The sequence below is a fragment of the Leiobunum rupestre genome, chromosome 10, assembly GCF_980474605.1.
Source record: "Leiobunum rupestre chromosome 10, qqLeiRupe1.1.hap1, whole genome shotgun sequence".
In the NCBI taxonomy this organism is placed as follows: domain Eukaryota; kingdom Metazoa; phylum Arthropoda; class Arachnida; order Opiliones; family Sclerosomatidae; genus Leiobunum; species Leiobunum rupestre.
Window position 1 is genome coordinate 37,586,304 of NC_143393.1, and position 15,481 is coordinate 37,601,784.

General features: G+C 32.8%; 1 protein-coding gene across 9 annotated transcripts in view; it reads right to left on the reverse strand.

Moving 5' to 3' along the window:
- Eph (Eph receptor tyrosine kinase) overlaps positions 1-15,481 on the reverse strand; it is a 244,557-nt gene that overhangs the window by 43,846 nt on the left and 185,230 nt on the right. For all 9 annotated transcript variants that reach the window (XM_090161469.1, XM_090161468.1, XM_090161471.1 and 6 more), the window contains exon 2: positions 6,024-6,103. In XM_090161469.1, the coding sequence (XP_090017595.1) occupies positions 6,024-6,103 (80 nt within the window). The remainder of the gene's footprint in view (positions 1-6,023; positions 6,104-15,481) is intronic.

Genomic DNA, 15,481 nt, shown 5'->3' on the forward strand with positions numbered 1-15,481 from the left:
CTCTTTCATGTTACGGGGATCAAAAGAAAATTTCCGACCAATTTTCATATTACTTTTCTCGCGTGAGGTCTGGCCAAAAATATATACATTTATCCATTAAACCTTTTTTATTCCCATCCCCCAAAAATCCTCCTTTTTCCCTTCAATAATTAATAAAAATTTCGTCAAAAATTCTTAGGGAAAGTTTAATGACTTTTATACCAAAAAGCGGTTACTATCTTTCCACTCGCGCTATTCAAAAATACAATAAAATGTTCCATCACCATGCCTAGGCTAGGCCTTGGATGCCTTTTACAAAAACGTCTCTTCCCCCCTGGGTTTTTAAATTTTTTTTTGGCTTCAAAAACCTAACAAAATGGAAATTTTTAATTCATTTTCAGCTTCGCGGAACACGGCACTGTGAAAATAAATTACCCAAAAAGAACGAACACGGTGACAAGTTGGAAAAGCTACAATTAGCTTTGTTTCGCACGACTTAATGGATTATACTTTGTCTTGTAAACGGTTATTTGACAGTCCTAATAAAAGCGGGGATATCGTTATTCCCTTAACTAAGACTGTTAGGGTAACGAGCCCTTAGAAAATTTAAAAATTCAGTGGTGTAGTTTTTTTGCCAATCTTGGAAAAACGATTTATACGAGTTTCGTCCCTATTTTAAGAGCTAATAATAAAATACATTTTTTGAATTTGTTTATAACTGAACGAAATTTTGATTAACTGAACGAAATTTTGGCTAACTGAACTAAATGTTGATTAATTGAACAAAATTTTTGATCAATTGAACTAAATTTAAACTAACTGAACAAAATGCTGACTAACTGTACTAAATGTTGACTAATTGAACTAAATGTTGACTAATTGAACTAAATTTTGATTAACCGAACGACATTTTGTTTAACTGAACGAAATTTTGATTAACTGAACGAAATTTTGATTAACTGAACGAAATTTTGATTAACCGAACGAAATTTTGATTAACCGAACGACATTTTGATTAACCGAACGAAATGTTGATTAATTGAATGAAATTTTGGCTGAACTAAATGTTGATCAATTGAACAACATTTTTGATCAATTGAACTAAATTTAAACTAACTGAACTAAATGCTGACTAACTGTACTAAATGTTGACTAATTGAACTAAATTTTGATTAATTAAACTAAACTTTAATTAAAAAGTCGAATTGATTTGAAATTGGAAATCTCAGTTCAGGTTTTTTGTTTCAGTTTTAAATTCCTCGCCTTTTTAGGTTTCCTTGACCATTTCTTGATATTTTTATAATTATTTTAAGACAAAATTTGCCATTTTTAACCTATATTTTAGTTACTTGACATTTTTTACTAAGGGAATATAACCCGCAAAGCACTCTTTATGGAAGACCCCTTCAAGGCTTCAATTTTTCAAATTACCCTGTACAGTGGCACCGAACATTTTTTAAAGTCAAAGGCCAGCGCGGCCAGCGCGGAAAACGTTGGTTATATTCCTTTTAAAATTTCTCGACATTTAAACCTATTTTTGAATTTCAAACTCTGCAGACAACACTGCAAACGTACGAGACGCCCCTTACTACATCCACTTCAATACCAATTACATACAAGGCCTACAGGTTTGAGAACCATTGTGGGGGCCCGACCAAATAAAAGTCTGGAAATTAACCAGAAACGGAAAATCCCCCGGCTTCCGGCAAATTAATTTATGAGCGCCCCCTATCTTCAGGCGCGAGAATTTTCGCGTCGAAAAACAAGATTAGGGACAAAAGCCCGCCATGAAAGGGGAGGAAAATAATAAAAAATGTTACCCCCGTCCCTTTGGAACCATCTTCGGGAGCCCAATGTCATTTATTACAGAAACGCGCAAAGGCTTATTACTCTTATTATAAGCGCGTTGGGGCTGAGCAGAAATGCGATAAAACACACTATAAATAACACAAAGTAGCCAAAAATAATATTATTCATAATTATAATGCCAATAGTAATCCTAGAAAAAAAGTACAGTTTTTACCACAAAATGCTTAAAAATTAAATGAAATGAAATTGAATTAGAAAAACAATTAAAATTAAAAATCAGATTTAAATCAGTTATCTGAATTTTTCCATATGCAGATCAGTGTTCCGAATCCGAAGTGGTAAATGTCAGGTGTCAAATAATGTGGCAAAAAGTGGTAAATACCGACATGGAGAATAATACTTTTACTGGCTAATATGCCAAATAGTGGCAAATAATAAATTTTAATAAAATTAAAAAACATACAAATGAAAAAATATATTTGTTCAATTTTAGACCAATATACTGGATTAGTTGCCAGGTTTTGGGCTAGAAACTCAATTATAGCCCAATCTAGTTATTTCTTTTGGCTATTTTTCAAAGATTTTTCCTTAGTTTGAATTCGTTTGCTATATATCTTTAATAAGTAAGTTATGCTACATATCTGAAAGATATTATTTACATCATTTAAATTCATTAACTGATTATAAGTCATTTTTTGCCACTGACATGGACTTTATTCTAAAAATGTGACTGATGCAGATTATTAAAAAATAGGGGTGGAGAAATTTCAAAATGAATTATTTTGAACTACCTGTTAGAAGATAGAATTAATCCGTTTCAAAATGAATTAATTTGAACTACCTGTTAGAAGATAGAATTAATCCGTTTCAAAATGAATTAATTTGAACTACCTGTTACAAGATAGAATTAATCCGTTTCAAAATGAATTAATTTGAACTACCTGTTACAAGATAGAATTAATCCGTTTCAAAATGAATTAATTTGAACTACCTGTTAGAAGATAGAATTAATCCGTTTCAAAATGAATTAATTTGAACTACCTGTTACAAGATAGAATTAATCAGTTTCAAAATGAATTAATTTGAACTACCTGTTACAAGATAGAATTAATCCGTTTCAAAATGAATTAATTTGAACTACCTGTTACAAGATAGAATTAATCCGTTTCAAAATGAATTAATTTGAACTACCTGTTAGAAGATAGAATTAATCCGTTTCAAAATGAATTAATTTGAACTACCTGTTACAAGATAGAATTAATCCGTTTCAAAATGAATTAATTTGAACTACCTGTTAGAAGATATAATTAATCGGGATCCTTTCACATAGACCGAAATAAAATAGAATAAATTATTCTAAATTAAATCAAATTTAATTAAAATACCGATGGAAATTAACGTTTGTTTTAAAAATGACGGACGGGAGGAACCTGCGTGAGAGTGGAAATTCTCGGCGTAAAGGTAACGTAGCAACGGTCGCCCTTGGCAACGGGATCAGAAGGGATTCTCTTCTATCTATCGAAGCGAACCAATATCCAGGCCTTCGACTTTTGGGTGATTCCGCTCACGCTCGCCAGGGGTCATCAATGTTCCCGTAGCAAAACAAAAAAACCAAATCCCTCGTCACCAGAGTGCGCTATAACGGCGTGTTTTAACGTCCTAGGTTACCTCACATTTATTACCAGTAAGAAACTTAATTTAGCGTTTTCCCCTCACGAGATATCAGGTGATATTAGCATTTTCCTAAATACGACAGGTAGATTCAAACGTAAAGATTTCATGGACGTGTTCTTGTCCCGAGTCATAAGTACCCTTAATAGATCCCTCTCACGCTAACATGTTTGTGGCGAATTCATATCTCGACAGAGAGCTCTGATAATATACAAGGGTTTTAATTAAAGGAAAGTCGTAATTTATTAAATTAAATAAATACAGGGCGATTAAAAAATAAACGAACGCCTGGAAAATACATTGGTTTAACTAAATTTTTTATTTCCTTTCAAGCACCCCTTTATATTTTTTGCAAAACCTATTTTTTATTTTTATTTCATGTCAGGGCCCCCACTCAAATCTTCAATTTTTTTATAGTAAAAATAGGATTATATTTCTAAAAATATAGGACTTTATAGGACTATTTTTACCAAATTATAGGATTTTATAGGACTAAATATGCTATTTCATTTACTAACTTTATGCATTTAAAAAACAAAATCTATATTTAGTGAAATAAATCTTTGATTTTCACTTGAAATATAGAAACTATTGAACCATTTTATCATAAAAATAGATTAATAGCTAACCATGTTAACAATAACAAAAGTATAGACTAGAATGACTTTGTATAGGAATTTATCCTATAGCTAAATCTAGCAATTTAACAGAGTGGCGGGATTTGAAATGGGCAAAATATCAAAATTATAGGATTTTATAGGACTTTTGGGGGATTTTGCTAAAAATGTAGGATGTTATAGGACTTTTTTGAAAATATAGGATTTTATAGGAATTATAGGACCTCTGGGGGCCCAGTCATGCTTTTGTCGCTAATAGCGCTGGGGTGAAAAAGATTCCGGGAGCCTATTTAGGAAATAAAATAGGCGAATTATAGGAAAATATAGCAAATAAAATAGGCGATTATTGGAAAATATAGGACACTAAACAGGCGAATTATATGAAAATATAGGTCACTAAACAGGCGAATTATATGAAAATATAGGACACTAAATAAGAAAATAACGGAAAAATAATAAGGTAATTATTGCATATCGGTAGACTAGAATCACCTAGAATATTGATAATTCTTTGTACACTGCTTCGTTGCATTATTGTAACACTTAACGGATTTACAAAGCCCGTATATTTGAAGATTTAGTTTGACGGGGCAGTGTTTTCAAGTGTTTTCACTAGATGATCTCTGACATGTACAATAAAGTTCTTTCATTTTCCAAAGACCGTGAAATTGTAGGAAAATATAGGAAAATAGGTGAAATTAAAGGAATTGATAGGAAAAGAGGAGAAACTAAAGGAATTGATAGGAAAATAGGAAAAACTAAAGGAATTGATAGGAAAATAGGAGAAACTAAAGGAATTGATAGGAAAATAGGAGAAACTAAAGGAATTGATAGGAAAATAGGAGAAATTAAAGGAATTGATAGGAAAATAGGAGAAACTAAAGGAGTTGATAGGAAAATAGGAGAAATTAAAGGAATTGATAGGAAAATAGGTGAAATTAAAGGAATTGATAGAAAGACATTGAAATATAATAAAAATAGGAACTACACGAAATGTGTTCATCCTGCACTATCTTTCAAAAGTGTCTCTACACAAAGAGCATTCTTGACCATTATTTTATTTCTTTTTAAATAGAGCTAATACCCAAGGCACCACCTTCGACCACATAAGCAATGCTGCTTGTGCGTGATCAAGTAACAGGAGGCCGGGTTACAATGCGTAGGAGGGTGGTGGCAAGCCCTTCATGCCACGCGAGCCAACAGCTCCCTACATTAACTATTACCGTTAACCTCAGCAAGTTTTTATGGGAAGGGGAAACCGAAGATCTCGGTGGAAAACCCCTTTAACCAGTGGGGAGAGAACTCAACGCAGAAGGAGTGGTTCCGGATTTTCACCCAGTGCCACAAGCTGGGATCGAACCAGGGTTGGAAAAAAGCCGGCTTTTTTTTGAAAAAATCCAGACCAGTGGTTTTAATTGGCTATAGCCGGTTTTTTTCGGTTATAACCGGCTAAAATATAAACAGTACCTTTTACTTATGTAAGTAGAAATTGTCTGCAGTTATAAATAAGAAACTAAACAAATAAAGCGAAATAACTATATAAAATAACTGAATTCTTTTGATTTCCTCGGGAAATTCCCCCTAGTTTTTGTGTATGACAGAAGCGAGGCAGTGAACTTTGGAACTTTAAACCTACCGAAAAACTGGTAAAAGTAAACCGGTTTCTAAATATGAAACAAAAAATAAACTAAATTTCTAAATAAAAACTATTAATTTACTAAAATATTAATATTGTAATTTATTTTTAAAAAAGCCACAAAAATCTGGATTTTTTCAAGTGGCTATAACCGGATTTAACCAGGTGGCTATATCCGGTATGGCTGGTTCTATGCCAACCCTGGATCGAACCCGGCTCCTCTTGCTGCGAGGCTAAAGTGCTAACCACTCAGCCACCCCACTTATTGCGGGTACTGACCATAAAGAGGTAATTGCAAAATGAGTACTTACACCAGGTGTCCTGGCTTGTGGTCCGTATGGAAACCTGGTCCATTCTAGTGAGCTTTCTGTGGTGGTATCCAATAAAACAACTAAAACGGAAAACATCAAAAACATTCAGACATTATTTTACGGAACCAGTAAAGAAATACATTCGCTAAAAACAATCTTTTCCCAATAAATTCAACATACTTTACAAAAATTAAAATACCCTAAGCCTAGGCTCCTTCCAAAAAAACTCTAATAAACTGAAACTGGAGTAACATACGCCATTCAACTAGAGATATTGATCAAGGTTGTTGAATAAGGAGAAAAATTTACAATTTTTTCTCGTCTGCGAAAATAGATAAACATATCTAGATATACCCAGTAAAAAGTCGTTCTTAAGCGCACTCGGGTCTAAACACAAACATTGGCTAAAGCTAGATTCCAGACCTTTTTCGCTTACTCGCGTGTAAGGTAAAAGTGCTATAAAGAAAGAGGAAAAAGGCTGGCAAGCGCTTAACGGCGCCGCCGATCGTAAATAAATAACAGAGGCGGGGGATGAGTTCGGATGGAAACAAGAAAATTCCATTTACACTTCGACACGTTTATAGATCAGACGAAAGTATATTACCGGCGGGAACTCGCTTTTTATCCCCCCCCCCCCGTATGAAATGACGCTTCGAGAGAACAGTCCTACATGTAGAACGATGAAATACAGCGCCTTCTATCGTCATTAAATGCCACTATTTATCACTCACCTTCCCTCCCCTCAAAGTGTTGATCTAAAACCAAAGGCGGATACCATTCTAACTGTTTTTGCCAGAAACGATTTCGCTGTTTTTGAAGATATAAAAGCTCCTGTTCGAGATCAACTAAATTCATCACGAAAATTTTCAGTTATTTTAATCAAGAATATTTTTTCTAGTTTAATCTAGTTAAATTTATTCAATAATATTTTTTTCTAGTTTTATCTAGTTTAATTTAATCAATAATATTTTTTCTAGTTTAATCTAGTTAAATTTATTCAATAATATTTTTTTCTAGTTTTATCTAGTTTAATTTAATCAAGAATATTTTTTCTAGTTTAATCTAGTTAAATTTATTCAATAATATTTTTTCTAGTTTAATCTAGTTAAATTTATTCAATAATATTTTTTTCTAGTTTTATCTAGTTTAATTTAATCAAGAATATTTTTTCTAGTTTAATTTAGTTTAATTTAATCAAGAATATTTTTTCTAGTTTAATTTAGTTTAATTTAATCAAGAATATTTTTTCTAGTTTAATTTAGTTTAATTTTTATTATTGTTAAACGTGATTTAAATTATTTTTATTATTGTTAAACGTGATTTAAATTATTTTATTATTTAATCGTTATTTAAATTATATTATTATTGTTTAACCATTATTTAGATTATTTTATTATTGTTTAACCATTATTTAGATTATTTCATTATTGTTTAACCGTTATTTAGATTATTTTATTATTGTTTAACCATTATTCAAATTATTTTATTATTATTTAATTATTATATAATTATTGAATCATTATCAGTAATATATTATCATTGACTTTAACATTATCATTTATATTATCGTTGACTTTAACATTATAATTTATATTATCATTGACTAACATTATCATTTATATTATCATTGATTTTAACATTATCATTTATATTATCATTGATTTTAACATTATCATTTATATTATCATTGATTTTAACATTCTTATTTAACTTATTAATGATACTTTGACATTAGTTTAGGATTAAAACTTTCATAAACCCTTTAAATAGCATAGCCTTGTAACTGACACTGATAGTTATATTGGACTCGAATAAGAATTTCGAACAAGACGTTGGTTTAATTTATAAATAGAAACCGAGTTGGAAATTATGTCCACCAACGAAATATCAATAACACTAACCCTATAAAAATTAGTCAAGAGGCAGACGGTCAATATGTTTGACTGAAATTTGTCGTTTTTTAAAAATACAATGTATAAATGTTTTGATAAAAATCATAAAACAGGGTATTGTGAAAACGGGATAAATCTTCGCGAATATTCAATTTTTTTATAGGAAAAATAGGATTATATTTCTAAAAATATAGGACTTTATAGGACTATTTATGCTATTTAATTTACTAACTTTATGCATTTAAAAACAAAATCTATATTTAGATAAATATAAATAAATCTTCAATTTTCACTTAAAAAATAGAAACTATTTAACCATTTTATCACAAAAATATACTAGCTAACCATGTTAACAATAACAAAAGTATGGACTAGAATGACTGTTTAGGAATTGGTCCTATAGCTAAATCTAGCAATTTAACTGAGTGGCGGGATTTGAAATGGGCCAAATATCAAAATTATAGGACTTTTGGGGGATTTTGCTAAAAATATAGAATGTTATAGGACATTTTTGAAAATATAGGATTTTATAGGAATTATAGGACCTCTGGGGGCCCTGTATTTATGACAGAAAACTGTTTGTTTCTCCACTGGAATCTGAATTCGTGACCGAGTTTCAAAAAAAAACTCTTTATAAAAAAGTAACGTGGTTTTTGCTTTCAGGCGATATTCGATGGTCAATAAATGGAGAACGGAAAGGAGACAAAACGAAATTTTGGGTCTGTCCAGTTTATCCCGGATAATGAACAATCCGGACTTAGTCGCCCAGGGTAACCTTCCTCCCATTCCGCGTCTTACGCAGTATCCTGACAGCCAAGATGGGACGGCAGCGTCTAAGGAAGAATCTCCAGTGGCTGGGCTCTTAAGCCTCGGCCGATGGGGTCCGCTCATCTATTAGGACTAACGGCAAACCCTTTAAAGGCTTCCCAGTCGCGCCAGATCAAAAGCGAGCCGAGGAAACACTTAGGGTTAACGCTGTTATAGCTACTGCGGACTCTCAATCCCTTTTGACCAGTCCCGTGTCGTATATTTCGTCCGCGCTCCGTACAGAGTACATCGACGGTTGTTTATCACGAGTCTCCCAAAATGTGTTTTTATCCGGAGGACGCCATTACATACTGACTAATGCTCGGGATTAAATAAACATCAAAGACCGAATGGACGCGATACTCTCGCTACTCTCTCCTTAAACTAATAAACTACAGCGTAGTGCTTGCTTTATTGACCGTCTCGCTTTCGTAGTTTGTTTTTTTGGCTAATAGAGGGCACCGTATAATGGCCGAAATTAGATTTAGTCACTCTTTGATCCATCCAGAGGCGTTATAAATGCGGAAAAGTCAACGGGGGAATCGAGAAATGGGGATCACACCTTTCGACCAATAGGGACCGACTATAGGGTAACGATGATTGGTCAGATTTTATAGAGTAAAACGCTGATTGGTCAGATTTATAACTATGTCGTGTTGGTACTCGTTCTAAAGGTCGCGATATGGGTAATCCTAATATTGACAATAATATACACCAAATGTTAGCCATTTTAGCAAAACGGAACAAATGAAATATTTGTACACCAATAACCAAGTAAGAAAATAAATCCACTTTTTGTATAATAATTTTTTTATTTCATTAAAAAAGTGGATTTATTTTCTTACTTAGTTTTTATGTATAAGTGCCTTTAATATTAACCACCAATAACCATTTTCTAAATATTTGTACACCGATAACCCATTTTCTAAATATTTGTACACCGATAACCCATTTTCTAAATATTTGTACACCGATAACCCATTTTCTAAATATTTGTACACCGATAACCCATTTTCTAAATATTTGTACACCGATAACCCTTTTTCTGAATATTTGTACCCCAATAACCATTTTCTAAATATTTGTACCTTAATAACCATTTTCTAAATATTTGTACACCGCTTTGAAAATAAGTAACGCGTTTGCTAAAGCTAAATCTCTAATAAGTTTACGTATTAACTACTGTATAGTTAAAGCTACAAAACGACCTATTAACCCAGGGCTCCTAGGCTGAATATTAACCCAGGGCCCCTAGAACCCGAGTTCCATTGGACCCCTGCTCTTGGTGGGCCTAGTCAGCCTTATAGATAAATCAGCCCCTTTAAACGAAAATAAGCCGAATAATATAACTCTTTACTGGTTGAAATCGGGGCAAAGGCGAAAACCCATTCTCCGAGTATCTTCACCGGGTTGAAATCTGCGAAACCCCTCTTAATGAACCTCCAATTAGGCGCGACTTACCGTTGGAAGTTCTAAGGCTGAATATGTTTCTGCGAAGACGAAGGTGAGAGGGCAGAGCGCCATTCTTACAGGCAGGATTACAGCTATCCCGTTTGCCCATCCCCCATTTAGACAGATAATCTATTAGCCACCATCCATCATCCGATTGCTAGGAGAGTTTCAGCCCCCCCAACAGCCCCTCGCATTTAATCCCTTCTCTGGATGGCTGAGATCTTTAATCCGAGTAAATGCCATGGAAGGACCAGGTTTCGACCCCCACCCGCGAGCGCCCTCGACCGGAGGATTTAGACAACGCAAAAACCTACGAAAAGCCGCATCCTGGTAAAAGTGACACCCAATGGGTTAAAAAAGCGGGGGCTGACAAACATGAGAAGCTTAAAGACTGATTTATTCGGTTGTCATTAAATCGTCTTTTGACGCGCGCGCGGTTTGGCGGTCCGATGAAAAGTAAATACGGATATTAATGATGCAGCGTCATCTTTTGCCGAGCGTCGTCCGCCATTTTGGTGGTCCTCATATTATTAGCTTTATCTATTTCTATATCAGGGTTGCCACAAAATTTTCAGATTCAAATTCCCTGACTAATCCCTGTTTTCACTGGCCATTTTCACAGATTTTCCCTTACTTATTAAGGCCAAAATTTTTCTTTTATATTTTAAATTTGAATGAACTTATATTTCAGTAAAAATGCTATTGCAATGTTGAAAAAATTAGCCAAACATTCAAGGAAATAAATGATAATCGTGGAATTTGTCATACATCTAGAGTTAAATTACCTTCAAAAAGTGCCAAGAGAAAATTGAATTCCCTGACTTTTCCCTGAATTTTTAACAATTCTTAAAATTCCCTGACTTTTCCATGATTTCCCTGACGTGTGGCAACCGTGTATATATAAACGTGCAGATTAGGCTCTCCCAGCCAACAGAAAATCGACTAAGAATTATAAATAGCTATTTAAACACAAAAATAAACTGAAGTATAATTAGCTATTTTGGTACGAAAATAGACAACGAATAACAAATTACTATTTTGGTACGAAAATAGACAACGAATAACAAATTACTATTTTGGTACGAAAATAGACAACGAATAACAAATTGCTATTTGGGTACGAAAATAGAATACGAAATAAAAGTAGCTATTTGGGTACGAAAATAGACTACGAATTATAAATAGCTATTTAGGACTAGGAATTATCAATAGCTATTTGGGCAAAAAAATAAACTATTGAATTATAATTAGCTATTTGGGTACGAAAATAGACAACGACTAAAAAATTGATATTTAGGTACGAAAATCGACTACGAATTAAAAACAGCTATTTGGGTACGAAAATAGACTACGAAATTAAAAACAGCTATTTGGGTACGAAAATAGACTACGAATTAAAAATTACAACTCAGGTAAGAAATTCGACTACGAATTACCAATACAGATTTCGGATTGAAAATCAATAATGAATTATAAGTAGCTATTTTTCGTGTTAAAATAGATAATGAATTATACGTTGCTATTTCTGGTGTTAAAATAGACGACGAAGTATAAGTAGCTATTTTTGGTGTTAAAATAGACGACGAAGTATAAGTAGCTATTTTTGGTGTTAAAATAGACTATGAATTATAAATACGTATCTCTTCTTTCAAACAAATGCAAATGGTCATTGATGATCAGTAATTTTTTTGCCAATATGTTCAAATTTAAAATTATTGATATTAATCACACACCCACTTAGTATTGTAGGCTACTTGGTATTGTAGGCCACTACAAAACGGTATTTCGCCAGCTGACTTAATACGAGCGAAATTTCTAGGCTTCGTAAAGAGTCGATCAAAAGCGCGGTCGATTTCACGTGCTTGAAATTCCGACAAAAATAATAAAGGCTATTTTCGTCATCCTTTCAATCTGATCTTGATAGTGGTGGACGATATGGTGACTATATTTGCCCGATACCACCGCTAGAGGGCTCTCTATCGTCGAAGCTGTCACATTTTTTTGGGCGCGTTTTCTAGAGCCACCCCGAACTGCGGTGCCGTACGCGCGCCGGTGGTGGCGCTGTTGTAGCCGCCTCCCTACTTTTAACGTATAAAAGAAAATGAAGATTAATGAACTTAAACCTTCCCCGAGCTTTGGCCTAATTCATCATTCGGCAACGTAGCGCGTTTAAAGCCCCATCTTTCGGAAGAGACGGGAAACAAAAAAAGATCGGGGGAAAACAGCGAAGAAGGGAACGCTAAAAAAAGTAAAATAAATCGGCCAAAGAAAAATGGCGAGTTCCCAGGGATTAATCCACGTGACGTCACTAACTCCGGAATGCGGAGAGGGAAGAATTAACAAGACGGCCATGCTGATAAGCTTAGTTTTACATCGGACCCGAAAGTCATTCTCGAAAATACTCGCGAAACATTTAAAAACAACTTTGGTTACATTTTAGTAATTTCTTATTTAGTATTGACTACATAATTTCTTATTTAGTATTGACTACATAATTTCTTATTTAGTATTGACTACATAATTTCTTATTTAGTACTGACTACATAATTTCTTATTTAGTACTGACTACATAATTTCTTATTTAGTATTGACTACATTTTATTAATTTCTTATTTAGCATTGACTACAGGTTAATAATTTATTATTTAGCATTGACTACACGTTAATAATTTATTATATAGTATTGACTACACGTTAATAATTTATTATATAGTATTGACTACACGTTAATAATTTATTATATAGTATTGACTACAGGTTAATAATTTATTATATAGTATTGACTACAGGTTAATAATTTATTATATAGTATTGACTACAGGTTAATAATTTATTATATAGTATTGACTACAGGTTAATAATTTATTATATAGTATTGACTACATGTTAATAATTTATTATATAGTATTGACTACATGTTAATAATGTATTATATAGTATTGACTACATGTTAATAATTTATTATATAGTATTGACTACAGGTTAATAATTTATTATATAGTATTGACTACATGCTAATAATTTATTATTTAGTATTGACTACATGCTAATAATTTATTATTTAGTATTGAAAAAATGATAAAAATTTATTATTTAGTATTGAAAAAATGATAAAAATTTATTATTTAGCATTGACTACATGTTAATAATTCATTATATAGTATTGACTAAATTTTAATAATATCTTATTTAGCATTGACTACATTTTAATAATATCTTATTTAGTATTGACTACATTTTAATAATATCTTATTTAGTATTGACTACATTTTAATAATATCTTATTTAGTATTGACTACATTTTAATAATATCTTATTTAGCATTGACTACATTTTAATAATATCCTATTTAGTATTGACTACATTTAAATAATATCCTATTTAGTATTGACTACATTTAAATAATATCCTATTTAGTATTGACTACATTTTAATATCTTATTTAGTATTGACTACATTTTAATAACATCTTATTTAATATTGACTACATTTTAATAACATCTTATTTAATATTGACTACATTTTAATAACATCTTATTTAATATTGACTACATTTTAATAATATCTTATTTAGTATTGACGTTGCAAACATTATTTAATCCAAGTTTCTCAAATATCTTATGTTTAAAAGAAATTAACCGTCGAAACGTGAGCCCTACAACTAGATGAACAAGACACAATTTCAGAACCTATTCACGTATTTTAAAAAATGAGGGTGTTGGTGAAAAAAATACTGTCTCGGGGAGAAAGTGTGGGGTGGCACGCTGAATAAAGCGACAATCGAAATCCCGGCCATTATCGATGGCGAGGGGGGCCAGGGGAGGGTGTGCAAAGAGGATTAGGTGAGTACCAAATCTTAAAATAATGGAAATCTGGTTAGATAGACTAGCTGCGGACTTGATCAGGTTTTATTGATATTGATATCTTAGGTTATTGCCGTTCTCGGCCCCCCCCCGAGCGGGATTAAAGTAGTAAGTTAAGCGCCCTTTCTTCAAAAAACAGTATATTCTTAATGCATTATTCGTTCCCCCTTCGCCTCTTAGGCTTAACAAGTGCGTAGAAAAAGCCCCGATACGTTACGCGTATTCTTCAGACGTATTTAGCGTACTTAACCCCCTTTAATAAATCGCGATGGACCTGAGAATGGAAAAGTGTCTGTTAGATTTAAGGCGCTGGATTTTGGAGGATTTCTCGATGTCTGTCGTTTCATCTCGGGGTCTTTGTGTTTCGGGGGATTTGGGAAATCAGAAAATAAAGGGTCGTTGATCTGTCATTTCGGCGGTGTCCCCTACCCCCCCCCCCAACCCCAGGGGCCGGTGTTACAACTTAAAGGTCTTGTACTTAAAGTTTGTTTTTAATAGTCGTTCTACGTTTTAGAGTTTAATTTAAAAACATAGATTTACTAGGTGCTACAGTGAAAGACTTACTAACTACTACAGTGAAAGACTTACTAACTACTACAGTGAAAGACTTACTAACTACTACAGTGAAAGACTTACTAACTACTACAGTGAAAGACTTACTAACTACTACAGTGAAAGACTTACTAACTACTACAGTGAAAGACTTACTAACTACTACAGTGAAAGACTTACTAACTACTACAGTGAAAGACTTACTAACTACTACAGTGAAAGACTTACTAACTACTACAGTGAAAGACTTACTAACTACTACAGTGAAAGACTTACTAACTACTACAGTGAAAGACTTACTAACTACTACAGTGAAAGACTTACTAACTACTACAGTGAAAGACTTACTAACTACTACAGTGAAAGACTTACTAACTACTACAGTGAAAGACTTACTAACTACCACCGTGAAAGATTTATTAAAAATGTTAGATGTGTTCGGAACGCCATCTAGTGGAAATAAGTTGTTTTCTGAACCCATTAAAACCATTCGGACATTCAGAAAAATAACCTATACTCATCGAAAAATCCACAAAAACTAACGAAAACATTTGGCAATGACTTTTAAAAAAAAATTAAATCCTGGATTTTTAACAACTCCACGAAATTATCGCCAAATACCCAAAATTAAAGATAAAACTTACTTAATTTTCGAAACAAAACCAGAAACCCAAGAAGAAAAACTAACCAAATTTTATACAAAATCCAAAAGATCCACAAATTCATGGGTTTTTTTTAAGAATTCTCAAATCCAGCACTAATGTTTCTGAATGTCCAAATACTCGAAGGGGAAGTAGGGAAGGGGGAGGGGCGGAAATGTGGAGCCAATATCCAATACGAATTCTGTGCGAAATATAACGGTTGAGGTGACATCCTAAAAGGATTTTTATCG